The following is a 15,585-nucleotide window of genomic DNA, read 5'->3' on the forward strand; positions in this document are numbered from 1 at the left end:
CTTACTGGGCATATTTTGTCATGTTTTCTGCAAGTATTCATGTCAGAAAAGTTGAAACACAAAAATGAAACTTTATTTAGCTTTGAATGATAGGAGCAATAGGAGTCTCTTGTAACTAAAAGTGGTATTTAAATTCTTCTTCATGGATTAATTGTATCAGTCGAACAGTAGCTGTTATGCACTTGGGGTTTTTTACCTCTAATTTAGTGATGTGCCAATGAAAAACGATCATGTCTTAAGACGTGTTCAACAGTTTGTTAAATAAAAATACTTTTTTTGTTCCATCCAGAAAACATCTTTGACATCACTCTTTAAAGCTTTTCTTGAAAGCTGTGATTGAGGGATGTGTCCTCCCTCATCACATCCCAAGCAGCTTCGTTTTCCTGCCAGTTTGCAGCATGTTGTTTTGCTGAGATGGGAGAGAACTAAATTTTCATTTTCCTTGTCTCACAGTAGAATGTCTGCTTCACAAGATACATGTCTGCATTACTGGCATTGGAGTATAATCTGTTTCCATTTTTATCTTGGACTTTTTAGTGAATTATAAACTACTGGCAAAAATGTCTGAAAACCTCAGTTTTAGAGAATTTTACATCTGCCTCAGACCGTTATCTTTGGTAGTGTTTGATCAACTAAGATTTTGTAAATGAACTAAGTTTTGCTTACACAAGGAGTAGTTCCAGCAGATGTTAAGGCACTGTAAAATGGTTTTTGTTTGTTTTGATTGGCTGTTTTAAATGCAAACAGAAATGTTTGTAATTTTTGAAGTTATTTTAAACCTACCAAAGCAAAGCCAAATAAGCATTCAAGGTACTGAATATTTCTGTAATCAATGTGTTTTATAAGTTAACACCACAAGCTTATGTGGACATTTTAGTTTGTGGCTTGTTAGCTAAATCTTTGTTATAGAGAATCAAGTTCTTGCCCTGGTACTTAAATAGTCTTGTCTGATTAGAGTACAGCAATACTCTCAGGTTGAATGTTCTGTATGTTCTTTCTGTAGGAAAAGTAATAGGAAAAAATGGAAAACTGATTCAGGAGATAGTGGACAAATCCGGCGTTGTAAGAGTGAGAATTGAGGCTGAAAATGATAAAAATATTCCACAAGAAGAGGTATGTTTTCAGTTAATTTAATTTTTCTTTTTGTTAATTGGTTATATTCTACCCAATTATCAAGTAATTTCTTCCTTGTATCTTTGTAGTGGTAAGATAAGTGGTTAATGTGTTTTCTCATGGATTCTATCTTTTTCTATTAATGCTGAGGAATAAAAATTTGGAATATAATTTTTTTATATAAATTTGGCTTCTCTGTTTTAGAAAAATGCTTTGTGAAATTTATTGGTGGTGCACTTTCTTAGAGATTTCTTGTGGTTCCTGTTGGAAGCAATGACATTTCCCAGCATGTGCTATAAATCCATATATATGAAACTTACTGATTTCATTCATTAATCTTCTTTGAGTTTGATTTCTTAACTTTTTACCTGGTTTAATTTTTCATTGCAATTTCTTCTGTTGAAATGAAAAACTTGTGCCTTATGTTAAATCTCTGCTTTTAAAAAATACTACCTAGGTTCACAAGAGCCTGTAAATTATAACGTAAAGAAAAAACAAGCATGAACACTGAAAGCCCAGGTTTGCACAGGAGGGCTGGCAGCCTTGCAAAGGGCCTGAATGAAGTCTCAAACATTGTCATTTGAGGCACTTCTGTGTGGGGCTGCATTGAGGGGCAAGGTTGTGGTATGCAAAAAATCTTACAGCATGAAGGTCTTGACATCTCAATGCAAAAAGACTCCCTGCAGTTCCAGGTGTGAAATGTGCTTAAAGAAAACTGAACTGCCTTTCATTTACCTCAGAATCCAAATATGTACCAGTTAAGAACCTTTGCACTTTGGATAAGCTATGAAATGTGGTTTCTTATGTTCTTGCTTGAGTAGTTATTTCCTCTGCTGTTTTATCGCTGTAGGACTTAGTGGAAATCCACAATCCAATTTCCATCTTTCTATACAGAGTGGCTAGGCAATTAACTAAGGGCTTTTTTTAATATCCTACTAGTTTTACATCTGTCTGAAAAGGTAAATGGTCAATATTTAGACTTAAAGGTTTCACTGGTCTGTCGTATTTAATTTCTAAAGAAAAATTCCTGCAGCATAAAATGGAATTAGTTTAATAAGCAAGAGGGTGCTGCTATTGCTGCAGGGTAGAGAATCAGAGAAGGGTAAAAGAGCCAGGACTCACGGCTGCAGGGAGTATGTCTGGCTTTTTTATTTTTTTAATTCTGACTTGAAAAAGCTGATTTGCTTACATTTTTCTGTCCAAAATGCAGCTTTGAAGGATTATCTTGAAAGGTCTTTTTTACCTGTCAAGCTCTGTATTCATACTTCTGTTTTACCTGTAATGACATTACTAACACTGGCATTTTGTTTGCACTGCTTCATGTGTTAGTTGTGTCATCTCAGAAACCTGAGATCAGACTTGAACAGGTAAGAGTTGGTACTTGTAAATTGAATGCAGCTTTATTTCAACTATAAAATCCAAATAATCTTTCCATATGTAAATTTGGATATTGCAGCCCTTCTTCTTGTAGTAGAACAGTAGTTCAATTAAATTTTAATACAGCACTTGGTTCTTTTTATGTGACTGAAATGTTAGAATACTGCCCATTAGTTTGAAGTGCAGTTTTATACATCCCATTATTTTATAACAGGCTATCTTCAGGCTTTTCATATTTTAAAATGAGATAGGTACTGTTTGTTACAGTAATGTATATTACTTTTATCCCTGAATTTAGTATGCACGTACGGTCTGCTCAGTTTCCCCCACTGCAGCCAAGTTGAACGTAGGTACTTTTGCTTTGAAGACAAAAATAAGGTTCAATAAATAAGGACTTTGCTGCTTTTGTATGGCTGAAATTGCTTGACATGGTTACCAGCTCATATTCTTAATAGCTGGCATTGTCATACCTTGAATGCACTGCCAGAAGCAACAGAAGCCGTTTCCTTAAATGCCCTCTTAAATCATTTGTCTTGTCATCGTTTAATAATTGATACTGTGAGCTAGTTAATGCCAGTTTAGTAGAAATTTCACTGCTCTTTATCAGGTTGTATAAAATATTTATGAAACTTAAAATACCCCAGATAATAAAACATTTCAGTCAACAATGCCTGTGGCTAAAGAATTTTTAATGCTCATGAAAGTCAGTGTTAATGTTGAGGTTCCTTAGGACTAGAGGACTGTGTATATATTATTTTTCCTGGTTACTTAATGTAGTTGTGTAAGGTCTAATGTAAGGGATTTGCCTGTAAAAGAAAGGGATGGGGGAAGAAAACCAAACACAACCCTAAAAGGGGAGACAAATTATAGACTGGCCACTCCTGGGCAATCTCAGCATAGTGCGCTTTTAATTTTTAAGACATTAGTGTCTTACATCATTTCACTTCTGCAGCCAACCTTCCTTTGGAATGCAGTTCTGTAAAGGGTGTGTGTACAGTGAAAATTAAAGGCTTCTGTAGAGGTAATGATGAGATAGCAGAACAATCTTTGAGATAATCAGCAGGTGTGCCAGGCTCTGCTCTGCAGTGGCATGGGCTTCAGCAGCTGAGTGTTGGAGATGCTCAGCTTAACCTCTGCAGTCCACAGTGAAGCTTCTCCTGCCCAGGTGCTGCAGCTGCTGGAACAGTCAGGTTCACTCCTTGGGCCTGGGTGGGCTGCACTCACACCTCTGAAATGCTGCAGGGGCCTGGCTGAGTGTCAGAAGTTTTGGTGTAGAAATTGTCCTTCTGTTGCTAAGATTTACTTTGTTTTCCACACTCAGTGGAACCTTTTAGATAGGTTTTGTTTTCACCTGCTTTGGCTGCCTAAGTTAATCTTTAGGTATTTTGTCTCTCAGTGTCATAATTTTAGACTATAGAATTTCCAGATTTATATTTTCCATGTGTTTATTGAATCACTTCACATGTTTGAAAGGTAGAAGAACTGTAAGTTAGAAATCATCACCTGAAGTACTAACTCTTCCTTGAATATTTTTTGGCGCTTTTTTTACAGCTGTACAGGTCTTCAAGAAGGATCAGGTTTTGTTTTGTGACAGAATGTTAATTTGATTTACTTTTTTAAAAGATCAAAGGTAGACCAAAAGGAGCTGTTGTGAGAGAATGGATGCAGTCAGCAAAGGTGGTATTAGCTTGAAGGGGGAAAACATAAAGTGTTCTAAATTGACTCTTTTTCACTTGTTCAGAAAAATAAATATTGACATTGTGATGCAAATGATCTAAATCTGCCTATTGAAAAAAGCTCTTTGCATAAAGGGAATTAGAGTACATGGTGTAGTCAATATCAGGATTAAAATATACTGTTGTCTCACTTTTTCATTTTTGCTTATTTGTGGTGTAAGAATTGTTTTCACGTTTTACAGTAGTTTGAATTCATTACCTAATTCAGAATTCAATACCTTATCAATAACCAAAGCCTATTGTTTCTGTGTTTTAGGGCATGGTACCATTTGTGTTTGTAGGAACCAAGGATAGCATCACTAATGCAACTGTTCTTCTGGATTATCATCTTAATTATTTAAAGGTGAGGATAATGATGCTGCTTTACCACTGATTTTTTTTCTGTCAATACTTAGGGTGGTAACAGTGTGATGATGATAAACTGTTCAGATCCTGAGACTGTTGAACAATTAGGATTATAAAAGGTTTTCTGTCTGAAAATGAAATGTTTTTAAAAGAATAATTTATCTGAAGAATGGGATGACAACATCTTTCAGGATGCACATTACAAAAGAGTAAGAAAATATAAAAAATCTGTCAAAATGTGCTGCCAGCTTTATATATGAGAGAGTAGTCAGTCCTTCATGCAGCTGCAGAGCAAACAGCCTTCCATGCAGAATCTTGTACAGAGTGGGCATTTGTTTTAATGCAAAAATGCTAAACTACTTTTTCTGTAATGAATTGACATTTCATACCTGAGTATGTTTTGTAGGCAACTCAGCTTTATATGTTGTGTTTGCCTCTTAGCTCCATAACTTCCCCAGTAGTCTCTGATGAGTGGCCTGTTGTATAGGGAGCAAAAAATATCCCATATTGTTGCTCTTAGTTACTTTTGCCTGTGGTGGTTGTGGCCAGGTGCCCAATGGCAGGGCCAGATGTAACAGGAGGGACAGCTTTGAGTTCATTTAATTAAATAAACTCTTGCATCTGTTTTGAAGCCTTCAGATCATTTATGGTTTATATCCAGTCAGTGCAGTAGCCATCAGTGAATCTTTAGAATGCTAAAATTTCTATACATCGTTAAACTTTTCAATACAGGTAATCAAAGAAGTCAGGAGAAGAAACAGCTTTTGTTTTCTTACCAACTCAGTCACTTTTACCTTTTAACTCTGCTTTTGTCGGCGTTTTGGAGCAGAGGTACAGCAGCTCTGCAGGTGTCACAAGGCAGAGGCAGAGAAGAACCAGATGAAAACTAATACTAAAAATCAAGTTCATTTCTTGGGTGCTTGCTATGCTTTGAAAAGATATTTCTGGTTTAAACTTCTTTGGCTGCCTAAAGTGCATACTTGCCTGTGAGTCAGTACTTGAATGGGCACTGACATGGTAGTGGGAAGTGTTTAATAGCTCAGCAGTTTTGTTTTAAATTGATCAGTTCATTGTCAACTATGGTCGCTTTGTCTTAGTGCCCTTAAACCTTCCTGAGCCAAAGGTCACAAGTAAGTGTTCCTCAGTCTGTGATAACTACTGGATAGATTGTTTTGTCTAAGGTGTTATCTTGGCTTTCTAATCCCATAAACACAGAAAATGTTGTTATCTTAGTGGCCTGTTGCCTTTTGATTCAGAATAATGTCCTCCAGTTCACTGACAAGAAGTGGGACAGACCTGTTCCTCTAAGATTTTCATGTTTTTATGCCTCCAGGCAAAGATTATTAAGGAAACTTTTTGTAAAAGATACATAATAGTGCATCAGCATCAAATGTACTGTATCAGCTCAGCGTCATGGATTTCTTTGTCTGTAAAAAGAAGAAAGCAGACTTGGCTGGAATGACTGTTGTGAATTTTCAGGATCTTGAGAGGAAAGACTTAGACCAGGATTCACAGCCTCAGACTGCAGGAAGGTGGACTTTGGCCTGTTCAGGGATCTGCTTGGAAGAATCCCATAGGATACATTCCTGGAAGGAAAACAGATTTGGAAGAGCAGCTCTTAAAGCATCACCTCTGAGCTCAAGAATAGTCCATCTTGATATGCAGGTGTTAACACAAAAGTAACAGTAGGGTTGCAGGGATCAGCAAGAAACCTGTGACTAAATTAATATAGGAAAACTAAGGATACAAGGAGTAAAGTCAGGACAGGTGAATCAGATGGACACAATTTGTGTGGGCAGGGATGAGTTTGGAAAGCTGAAGTCCATCAGGAGTTGAATATGGCAAGGGATGTGAAGGGGAACAGGAAGAGCTGCTGCAGAGATATTGGCAGCAAAAGGAATACCAAAGAAAATACAGGCCTGCTGCTGGATGGAGATGGGAGCTTGCTCACAAACAGGAAGGGTGAGATACTGAATGTCATCCTCAGTTTTGGGGTTTTTTTTCCCTTTCATCCTAAGGAACATCAGCCCCTAATACCAATGGGAGGTCCTTTAGCAAGAAGCCTTAGTCTTCCTAAAGGAAGGTTGAGTTAGGGAATACCTTAAGGGGGAGAGATGAGCCATACTACACCAAGTCACTGATGGAGTGCATTCCTGAGTACCAGAGCATCTTAGCAAAGTCCTAGCTGGACTAGGTGACCTGCAGAGAATGCAGTGTCAGAATGAAACTTCTATCAATAGATTTCTCCCTAATTAAAGAAAAAGGGGATTGCCACTCTGATGTGAACTAGATAATATCTGAAACTGGCAAAGGTCCTTCATGAATATGTGTTGCTGTATCTCTTTTACCCAGTTGTTTATGGGAAGGGTGCTGTGTGCTGCTGCTTCTGTGCCTGAGTTACAGCACTTTTCTCTCTATGCTTCCTCATACTGTTCATTATCATTGTGTAGGGTTTAACAGCAGAGTGCCATTTAAGGAACGATACTGTTACATCAGAATTGTTTAATAACTGTTAGTTAGGTTGAACAGGATAAAGAGCTTGTGTTCTGATCCAAGTGCTTTTTCTTGATACAAACCTAAACTTGTCAACTGTGCCACTGTAAGAATTGTGCTGGTAGCACATGGATTTGAACATTTGAAAGCCTTTCTGTCAACCAAGCTATTCTCAAAGCTGATTTACTGTTTGAGTATTAATCAGTTGCAATATTTCAGTGTTTTTTCTCTCTGAGACCCGTGTGTGTGCACATGCAGATGGTTACATAGTGGTGGTCCATGACTTGCTGGTTGTGTTTGCACAGGAAGTGGACCAGCTGCGTTTGGAGCGATTGCAGATTGATGAACAATTGCGCCAGATCGGCGCCACTTCGCGGCCCCCCTCAAACCGCCCGGACAAGGACAAAGGGTACATGACCGACGACGGGCCCGGCCTCGGCCGCGGCAGCCGCCCCTACCGGAACCGCGGCCACAGCCGGCGTGGGCCAGGCTATGCTTCAGGTAGGTGCCTCCAGGGACACCTGCACTGCTCAGGGAGGCCTCCTGCTCTCGTGACTGCTTGGAAAAGACTGGACTTAGAGCTGTTTAAAGTGCAGTTACTATTGAGTATTAATGTTTGAAGATGATACAGAGCTTTATGCTGTAAGAAAGTACTTCCAAGTGTAGTGCTTTCCTGTAATCTACACTGATTTCCATGCAGTTCCTGCTTCTTACAGCATGCTTCTGTCTCCTCCATTATGGAGCATAACTAGTTATTCCCTAACTCTTTAGGGCAAGGATTGTTGTTTTATCTATATTTTGAACAATTCCTGACCATTAAGTCTCAGTTTTCATTTAAGCCTGTGAGTCTATCCTAATATAAATATTTATAGGTGAAAATACTGTGTAGCTCAATTTACAGGAAAGCTATTTTCTTCATATTAAATTGAACTTTTATGTTTTAATAGAAGACCATACTCACCAAAATAATGTTACTCTTGGAAATGTTGGATAATTCATTAATAAATAGTTTTCCAGATCGTGCTTCTTCAGAGCAATCTATTACTTCATTATCTATCCATAATGTAGGTCAGCTGGTGTTTGTCCTGACTGAAAGGCCTGTAGTGTGAACTTTGTAAGAAAATCATAGCTTACGTTCTGCATGTACAAAATTAATGTTTTTGTGATGTTTACTATTTTTAGAAGATGTGAACTCACTTTGCTAATAATATGGGTTATGGGGGGAAAAAATGGGGAAAGGACCAGCTTTTGTCAATAAAGGTGATCTGTTAATTGGAAAAATTGCAATGGCCATTTATTTGAATTGATACATTTCTAGCATTTTGACTTTGTTCTCTTCTTTTGTAGTCTGTTTACAGGCTGTTTCATGATGGAATTTTTTTCTTTTCATAGATGAATTGCAGTGATGAGGAGACAGGACAGGTTACATTCACAACTTTCAGTTTTAGAAATACGAAGGAGTCTAGTCTATTACACTTATGTCTTATTAGACATCTATTACATTTTGTAGTATGTTCAATAATCTATTGATATACTGATAACACCAATTTTAAGCATGTGACACAATTATTTAGCCTTAAACACACAACTAATTTTTATTAGTCTGTCTTGAATTTTGAAGAAGTAATATATATTGTGTACCTTTCTGTATTATGTACATTATAGAGGCAAAAACATCCCAAGACTGTCCATTAACAAAAAAGAAAGAAAGAATTTATACATTTTGCATTCTACTATAGTAATTCCATGCTAAGCTACACTGGCGTGTTTGGATTTTTTTCATCCTCTTGATAGGAACTAATTCTGAAGCATCAAATGCTTCTGAAACAGAGTCTGATCACAGAGACGAGCTGAGCGATTGGTCGGCGGCCCCGGCAGAGGAGGAGCGGGACAATTACCTGCGCCGGGGGGACGGGCGGAGGCGCGGCGGCGGCGCCCGAGGCCAGGGCGGGCGGGGCCGCGGAGGATTCAAAGGTAAAGCAGAGACTCCCTTTGGAAGCGGCTGTCAGTGAGCGAATCCTAAAGCAAACTCACTTCTGCCAGCTGCTCCTGTTCTTATCTGCTCCAACTCCCCACCTGCTGGCCTCTCCTGACTTCTCTTTGTCAGTCTTTTAAATGGAGTATTTTGTTCCAGATGTGTCGAGCATTGAGCAGAGTGGTATAATTCTTTTTGACCTGCCTTATTTTTGGGGGGGGGGGGGGTTTGCTATCATTTGTTTTCCTAAAATGCCTCTTGACTCAAGTTTGTCCATCACACATGGACATCACGGAATCAAATTCTAGTTTGTCTGTAGATACAGAAAAATCTTTTCAAATCTGTTTTACTCATTGAACTGTCCATATTCACATCTTCTTATATTTGATTTTATTGGAACAGGATAACATTGTAATTTATGTGTTTAATGGAAAGGACCAGGCAAAAGTAACATGGGAGAATTTTAAAAAGCTAAATATATGTACAAGAACATATGATGTTCCATTATATTTATTGGTTAAAATACTTTATTCTGCAGCTCTGCTTATTTCTTGATTTTTTTTTTTTTTCAAAATATGGGTGCTGCATAATAAAGACAGTAATGTATAATTTAGAAAGCTTATAAGCCACTGAAAAATGTGAAGGTATTAAGCACTGCTGATCGTGTACCTCTCTTCTGTGGTTAATCATTTTGAAAAGTGTTCTTTTTCCACTCACTAGTCAGTGTTTTTTAAACTGTAGTGATTTAAAACACTGAGCTTTTATCTGCCTTACCACCTGAGAACATTTTCTTTAGTGATTCCTGGCCCATAGTTTAAGAACTGTTAAATGTTAGTAATAATACTTGTTCGTGAGCCAGAAAATTCTGAATTGCCTCCTGTGCTTGTGTAAAATTTAAGTGGCAGAAGATGATGTCTGTGTTGAACAACTTGGTGGATGAATTCTCCTTCCAGGCAATGATGAACAGTCGCGAACAGACAACCGTCAGCGCAACTCAAGAGAGGCGAAAGGGAGGACAGCGGACGGGTCTCTTGAGGTAACTCTGCTCATGTGGGAAGTCTGTACTCTTTAAATTGCATTGTGTCCTATAGTAACAGTAGAGTCTTCTGTTGTGAGTGATACTGTAGCCTTGTGATTCCATATTCTTTGACTCCCTAATCACATCTACAAAAGTTGTGTTACAAAATGATGCAGATGCTCAGGACTCTAAATATATCAAGCTGTGTAAAGATGCAGTTTTGTAATGCTGTTGAGCTCTGTCTGATGAAAAACTGATGGCAAGTCCCAAGGATGTACTAACCACCTTGATTTCAGTCTCTGTTCTTACTAGTGCTTTGGTTTTAGCTTTTATTTCTTGCTGTGTTGTGTGTTTTTGTCTATTTTCTATGTACCTGAGGGAAGAAAATCCTTAACATATATAAAGAGTGTGTGTTGTAGCCAGAATCCTCAGAGTAAGAAAGATTAAACTTCAGAAACTACCTTCACTACTAAATGAAACATTTGTAATTGAAGGCTATTCAGTCTAGAAAGTAAGTTTCAAATTCACATCAAGAAACTTTTCAAGCAACAGGTTTGAAATATCTTATAACCTTTAAATATTTTTAAGCTTTTTATATAGATATTTCCACATTTTTTCAAATGCTTTGTTTCATAAAGTTACCAAGCTGATACCTTATGTATATATGTTAAGTTTCCCCACATGGAAACTGTCCTTGCTGTAAGTGGTAGCTTGCAAACCTTCCACCATCTCTTACTGCATAGGATGAGTTAAGTTGGGAGGAAGAAACACAGAGCAGCTGCAAGCTGCTGCCTCTGTGTGGTGGTACCAGGAGTCAGGGTTCCAAAGGGACGTCAAGTTGGTTGGTTTTTGGAAAACCTGGTTAAGAAAGGGACAAAATTGAATAAGTGACCAGTGCTTACTTTTTGAAATGGGAGTGCTGAACTTGAAGGTGTAGTAATTGAATAGGCATATGAAATGCAAGTAATTGACTTTGCAAAACAAAAAATAAATAATGGCCGTGTGAGTTTTATAATTAATTAGTAATTACCTTTCCAAGTTTGGAGTAGGCAGTGAGGAAATGTGGTGCTGAAAAAAAATACATAAGGCACTTAAATCATGGGGGCTTTTATCTATTGCCCCAAGATTTGGATGCAGTAACACGTTACAAGAAAATAAGGACTTGCATGTTGTTCAGACTTGGCTGAGCAAGTTGCAAAAATCATGTTACATGTAAAGGAATAAGCATTTGCCTCCTTTGCAAGTATAAAAATATGCTTTCAACATGCTCTCTTGAATTTTTTTATGGCCACTTAAAAAGACTGCAGAAGTTTTTTGGGTGTATTAAATGGATTTTTTTTTCAGTTTCAAAAAAGGTCTGAGTAGATTCTGAGATTCAGAGATGCTGCTATGAAATGACTCTGTGTCATTTGGGGGCTTTTTGCATATAAAGAGTAGGAAGTCAAATTACTAGAAGTTGAAATAATGTTTCAAGGATCCATCGGATATTAATTCAACTCTTTTGTGCACAAACAAACTGGAAATTTTTCTCTTAGCTCCAAATGCTAGGTAGATGGCAGAGGATTTTTTGCCTCACAGGTATGTGGCATTTTTGAACAGAAAAGAATTTTCACCCTCCCCTGCAGCTGGATACATTTAACAAAGCCATGAGGGGCTGGGACTATTTGCTGCTCTGAGAGCGCCCAGGGGTGGAGGAAAGGAGGAGAATGCTTTGTATAACTGTGAATTGTTCCAGATCAGAACTGACTGCAATAATGAAAGGAGTGTTCACACTCAAACCTTACAGAATACCTCGAGCGAAGGCAGCCGGCTGCGCACGGGCAAGGAGCGGAACCCCAAGAAGGAGAAGACGGACAGCGCGGACGCTCAGCAGCCGCTGGTCAACGGAGTCCCCTAAACTGCATAACTCTGAAGTCATACTTCCTATACTGTTTCAGTAATTCCTATTCCATGTTAGAGAAACTTGTTAGGCCAAAGACAAAATAGTAGGCAAGATGGCGCAGGGCATGAAATGAACATATGTTCTCTGTTAGCCTTTTTTAACATCAACAGTATGCAGTTGTTTTCAGAATAAGAAGTTATTCAAATATTTGCATAAAAATACCTGAACTTCTGAAAATCGCTTCCAAGTACATATTGCAGTTCAAAAGATGAAAGATTCTTTTTTGTTTGTTTTAAAAATACTGAGCTGTGCATTGGTAAACTTTCTGTTCAGTTGTACCATTTTAACACATCGGGTCAAATTCACTGCTCAATTTCAATTTTCAGAATAAATAGTGTTTGCAGTAATCAAATTGGCTTCTGTTTTCAATCTAACTTACCAGTTCTTCATGAAATGCTATGTCGTTTTATGTCCTGTGTCAGTTCACATTCTGGTCCACCTTTTTCAATATTTTGGTGGGCCCTGAAATCTGTGTGATGTAACAATTGTCATTTTCATTAGCAAAAAAGTTGTATGATCTGTGCCTTTTTTATATCTTGGCAGGTAGGAATATTATATTTGGATGCAGAAATCAGGGAAGATGAGTTGGTAACACTAAATGTAAAATATATGTAGCAATCCTTGTCAGACGTTAGTACTTTATAGACAAGTGCATGCTTTCCATAATTTTTTCCTTACATAAACATTCAGTTAGGCAGTTATAAGAATAGGAAATTTATTTTGCACTGAAGATTTGGCAAATAGTGTTATTGAAAAAGGGGTGTAATTTTTTTCTTTGTAGGCAGTACAGAAGCTTTTTTTTTAAAAAAGAAAAACTAAAAAAAAAAAAATCTTTCCATTGTGGAAAACTAAAAAACTCATTGTTACTGAGGGAACAAGTGTAACATGTTCACAAGCTAGTAATGGGTGCCTGCTGTTTGGCCAGATGACCAGCCTAAAGCATTGATGGTTTTCATCCTCCCAAACTTTTTGAATTGCTTATTTTAATTTGGGGGCTATTTCAGGAGAAGTAAGAAGAAAGTCACTATATTATGCCCTGGCAACTACAGATACAGTAGTTGAAATATTGAAGGTAAAATAAAAGTTCTTCATATTTTGAGCTGCAGGGTCCTAATTACCAGCCAATATGAAGGTGTCACAGAATTTGATGCAAAGTACAGCTGTACACCAGGGAAGGGTGGGAAGTGGTGGGAGGAGCTGTGCTTTCTTTCATTTCTGATCACACGTTAAACTTACTGGGCACAACTGCATAAGGACCTTCATTTTAGTCCATTTTTGTTCAGATTACTCCAGAAGGAGAGCCACTGTTTATGTACAGAATTGTACAAACTTGACCTTGCCTCTGATGTATTTTGTGAGTTTTGTTTCTTTGCTTTCTTCATTCTTTTTTTTCCTTGCATACAGGTGAGCATACTAAAACTGGCAACGAACTGCACATGATTTAACAAATATAAAAATGTCTTAAAAAGTATTGCCAAACATTAATGTTGATTTCTAGTTATTTATTTTGGGAATGTATAGTATTTGAAAACAGAAATTGGTACCTTGCACACATCATCTGTAAGCTGTTTGGTTTAAAATACTGTAGATAATTAACCAAGGTAGACTGACCTTGTAATGTAACTGCTCTTGGGCAATATTCTCTGTACATATTAGCTACAACAGATTGGATTTTATGTTGACATTTGTTTGGTTATAGTGCAATATATTTTGTATGCAAGCAGTTTCAATAAAGTTTGATCTTCCTCTGCTAACTGATGTTGATGCAATCCTTATGAATGATTGCTTTAAAAAATCTCAACTGACAGAAAGTAGGAAGTATTTCTTTGTTTAGACTTTAACTGTAGGCATTGTTTATTTACACATTTTAGAAAAATCTCAGATACTACCAGATTTCAAAAATACAGCACAAAATGCTCAAGAAGACACAGCCTCCTCATGGAATGGTACAGTACCTGTTGAGTGGTCACACTTCATGCACTCATTTCTCACATTCAGTGGTTGAGTTCACTAAGGTGCTAACCCAGGTAAATGTGAAATTCCTAAACCACAGTCTGACTAATTGGCTGCATTCCATTTCCACGTGGGTTTTGGGGTTATGACTTTTTTCAGTATTTGTGTACTTCACATATATCCCTTTCAGTTCATATTCCAGTGATTTTAAATGTTATTAAATTTCAACAAATTAACCTGTGAATCTAAATGTACACTTTTATTTTGAAAAGTCATGTTGTTACAAAACTTGAAAGTGCAACAAATGTCTGATGCTTGAGTTCAGGTCCGTCCTATTGGTAACTATTATAAAGTCTGGTCTAATGAATGAAAATTATTTTTAAAATAAAGTTCTTTGAAAGAGTGAGAGGTATTTGTGAATCATGCCAAAGTCTGAATTCAGGAAGGTTGAGCTCAAAGCTTATGAATTAAGAAATGCTTAAAAAAATTGAAAGTTTGTGTTTCTGTTGTTTACTGAATGCGGTTTTGTTACTGATGAGTGGGGAGTTAAGATATTTAGAGTTGTTATTAAAACTTTGTCAAGGAAAAAAATCTCTTTATTCAGCTTTTTTTTAAGCAGATAAAAATCTTTTTATGAGCACTCATGAGTTCAAGAAGATAGGTTTAGTTTCATAAATACAGGAGTTATTTGAATCAGTTGCTGAGGAGCTTTTTCAGCCCTTCTTTGTCCGTAATATGAAATACTGTGTACCATGTTCAGGAAGGACATTGAGTGCTGTGAGTATGGGACTGAGTGTAGACCTTGCTTCTTCCTACAAGCACTTACTGTGAAAGGCAGTTAATTTTCCTGAACCTGCAGTATGTTTCCCTGCAAAACCCTTCCATATTGAATATTCAAAGGAAAAATTTTAGTTTCCAGTGAATATTCCTCAGTCATTTCAGGAGTCCTGCTGTACAGTTTGCTAAGTTCTCTGCTAATCTGCAAGAGAAGATGGGTATCAAATATTTTTATCCTGTATATTGTTAAAGGTTTTTTGTATTTCCAGAAGCAGCAAGACTTGCAGTGGAATACCTGTGTTAAGGGGTGGGAGAGATGTGTTGCTGGTTCTGGTAGCTACTTAAAAGAATCTTTTAAAAAGTGACAAGGCTGAGATTGTTTTTTCCACAGTAGTGTGTATTAAGCTTATTCATCATTCACTTGAACTTAACAGATTTTCATCCTAAAAGATGCCAGTCAAAGAGTCCTTTCCAGATATTCACACCCATAAAAACTGGGGTGACTAGGGGTGTTTGCACAGTTAAGATATTAAGGCAGCTTAATATATGTTAGGAAAAGTGAGGTTAGACCTCCTGAGCTCAGTGTTCTGAGTAGATTCCACTTGGATCACAAGGTTCTCCTTGCCAGAGGTTCATTACACTTAATTACAATGTGAGTTTCACATATTTTTATGCTGTGATTTACAGAAACAGCTCTTTACTCTGGCAGAGGGAGTCTTTGATAGAGGACTGTGGATCTTTTGCCTGCATGGGAGATGAATCTGGTTTTCTACAAACAATTTTTTAAAATGCATCACACATCTGTCACTTGTGCTTTCACAGTTACAAAGGTCATTCATCTGAAATAGTTTGATAG

General features: G+C 37.4%; 1 protein-coding gene across 2 annotated transcripts in view; it reads left to right on the top strand.

Moving 5' to 3' along the window:
- Nucleotides 1-13,753, top strand: part of FMR1 (fragile X messenger ribonucleoprotein 1) — a 30,889-nt gene extending 17,136 nt beyond the window's left edge. The window contains exons 10-15 of one of the 2 annotated variants that reach the window (XM_054289555.1): nucleotides 1,004-1,113; nucleotides 4,483-4,569; nucleotides 7,370-7,565; nucleotides 8,895-9,038; nucleotides 9,993-10,075; nucleotides 11,844-13,753. In XM_054289555.1, the coding sequence (XP_054145530.1) occupies nucleotides 1,004-1,113; nucleotides 4,483-4,569; nucleotides 7,370-7,565; nucleotides 8,895-9,038; nucleotides 9,993-10,075; nucleotides 11,844-11,954 (731 nt within the window). In that variant the 3' untranslated portion in view covers nucleotides 11,955-13,753. Of the gene's footprint in view, nucleotides 1-1,003; nucleotides 1,114-4,482; nucleotides 4,570-7,369; nucleotides 7,566-8,858; nucleotides 9,039-9,992; nucleotides 10,076-11,843 lie in introns of both variants that reach the window. The other variant, XM_054289554.1, reaches the window with a different exon arrangement.
- Nucleotides 13,754-15,585: the final 1,832 nt, after the last annotated feature.

Source organism: Melozone crissalis, unplaced genomic scaffold (genome assembly GCF_028551555.1).
Source record: "Melozone crissalis strain CALT ecotype California unplaced genomic scaffold, PUWL_Pcris_2 ptg000068l_1, whole genome shotgun sequence".
Classification (NCBI taxonomy): Eukaryota; Metazoa; Chordata; class Aves; order Passeriformes; family Passerellidae; genus Melozone; species Melozone crissalis.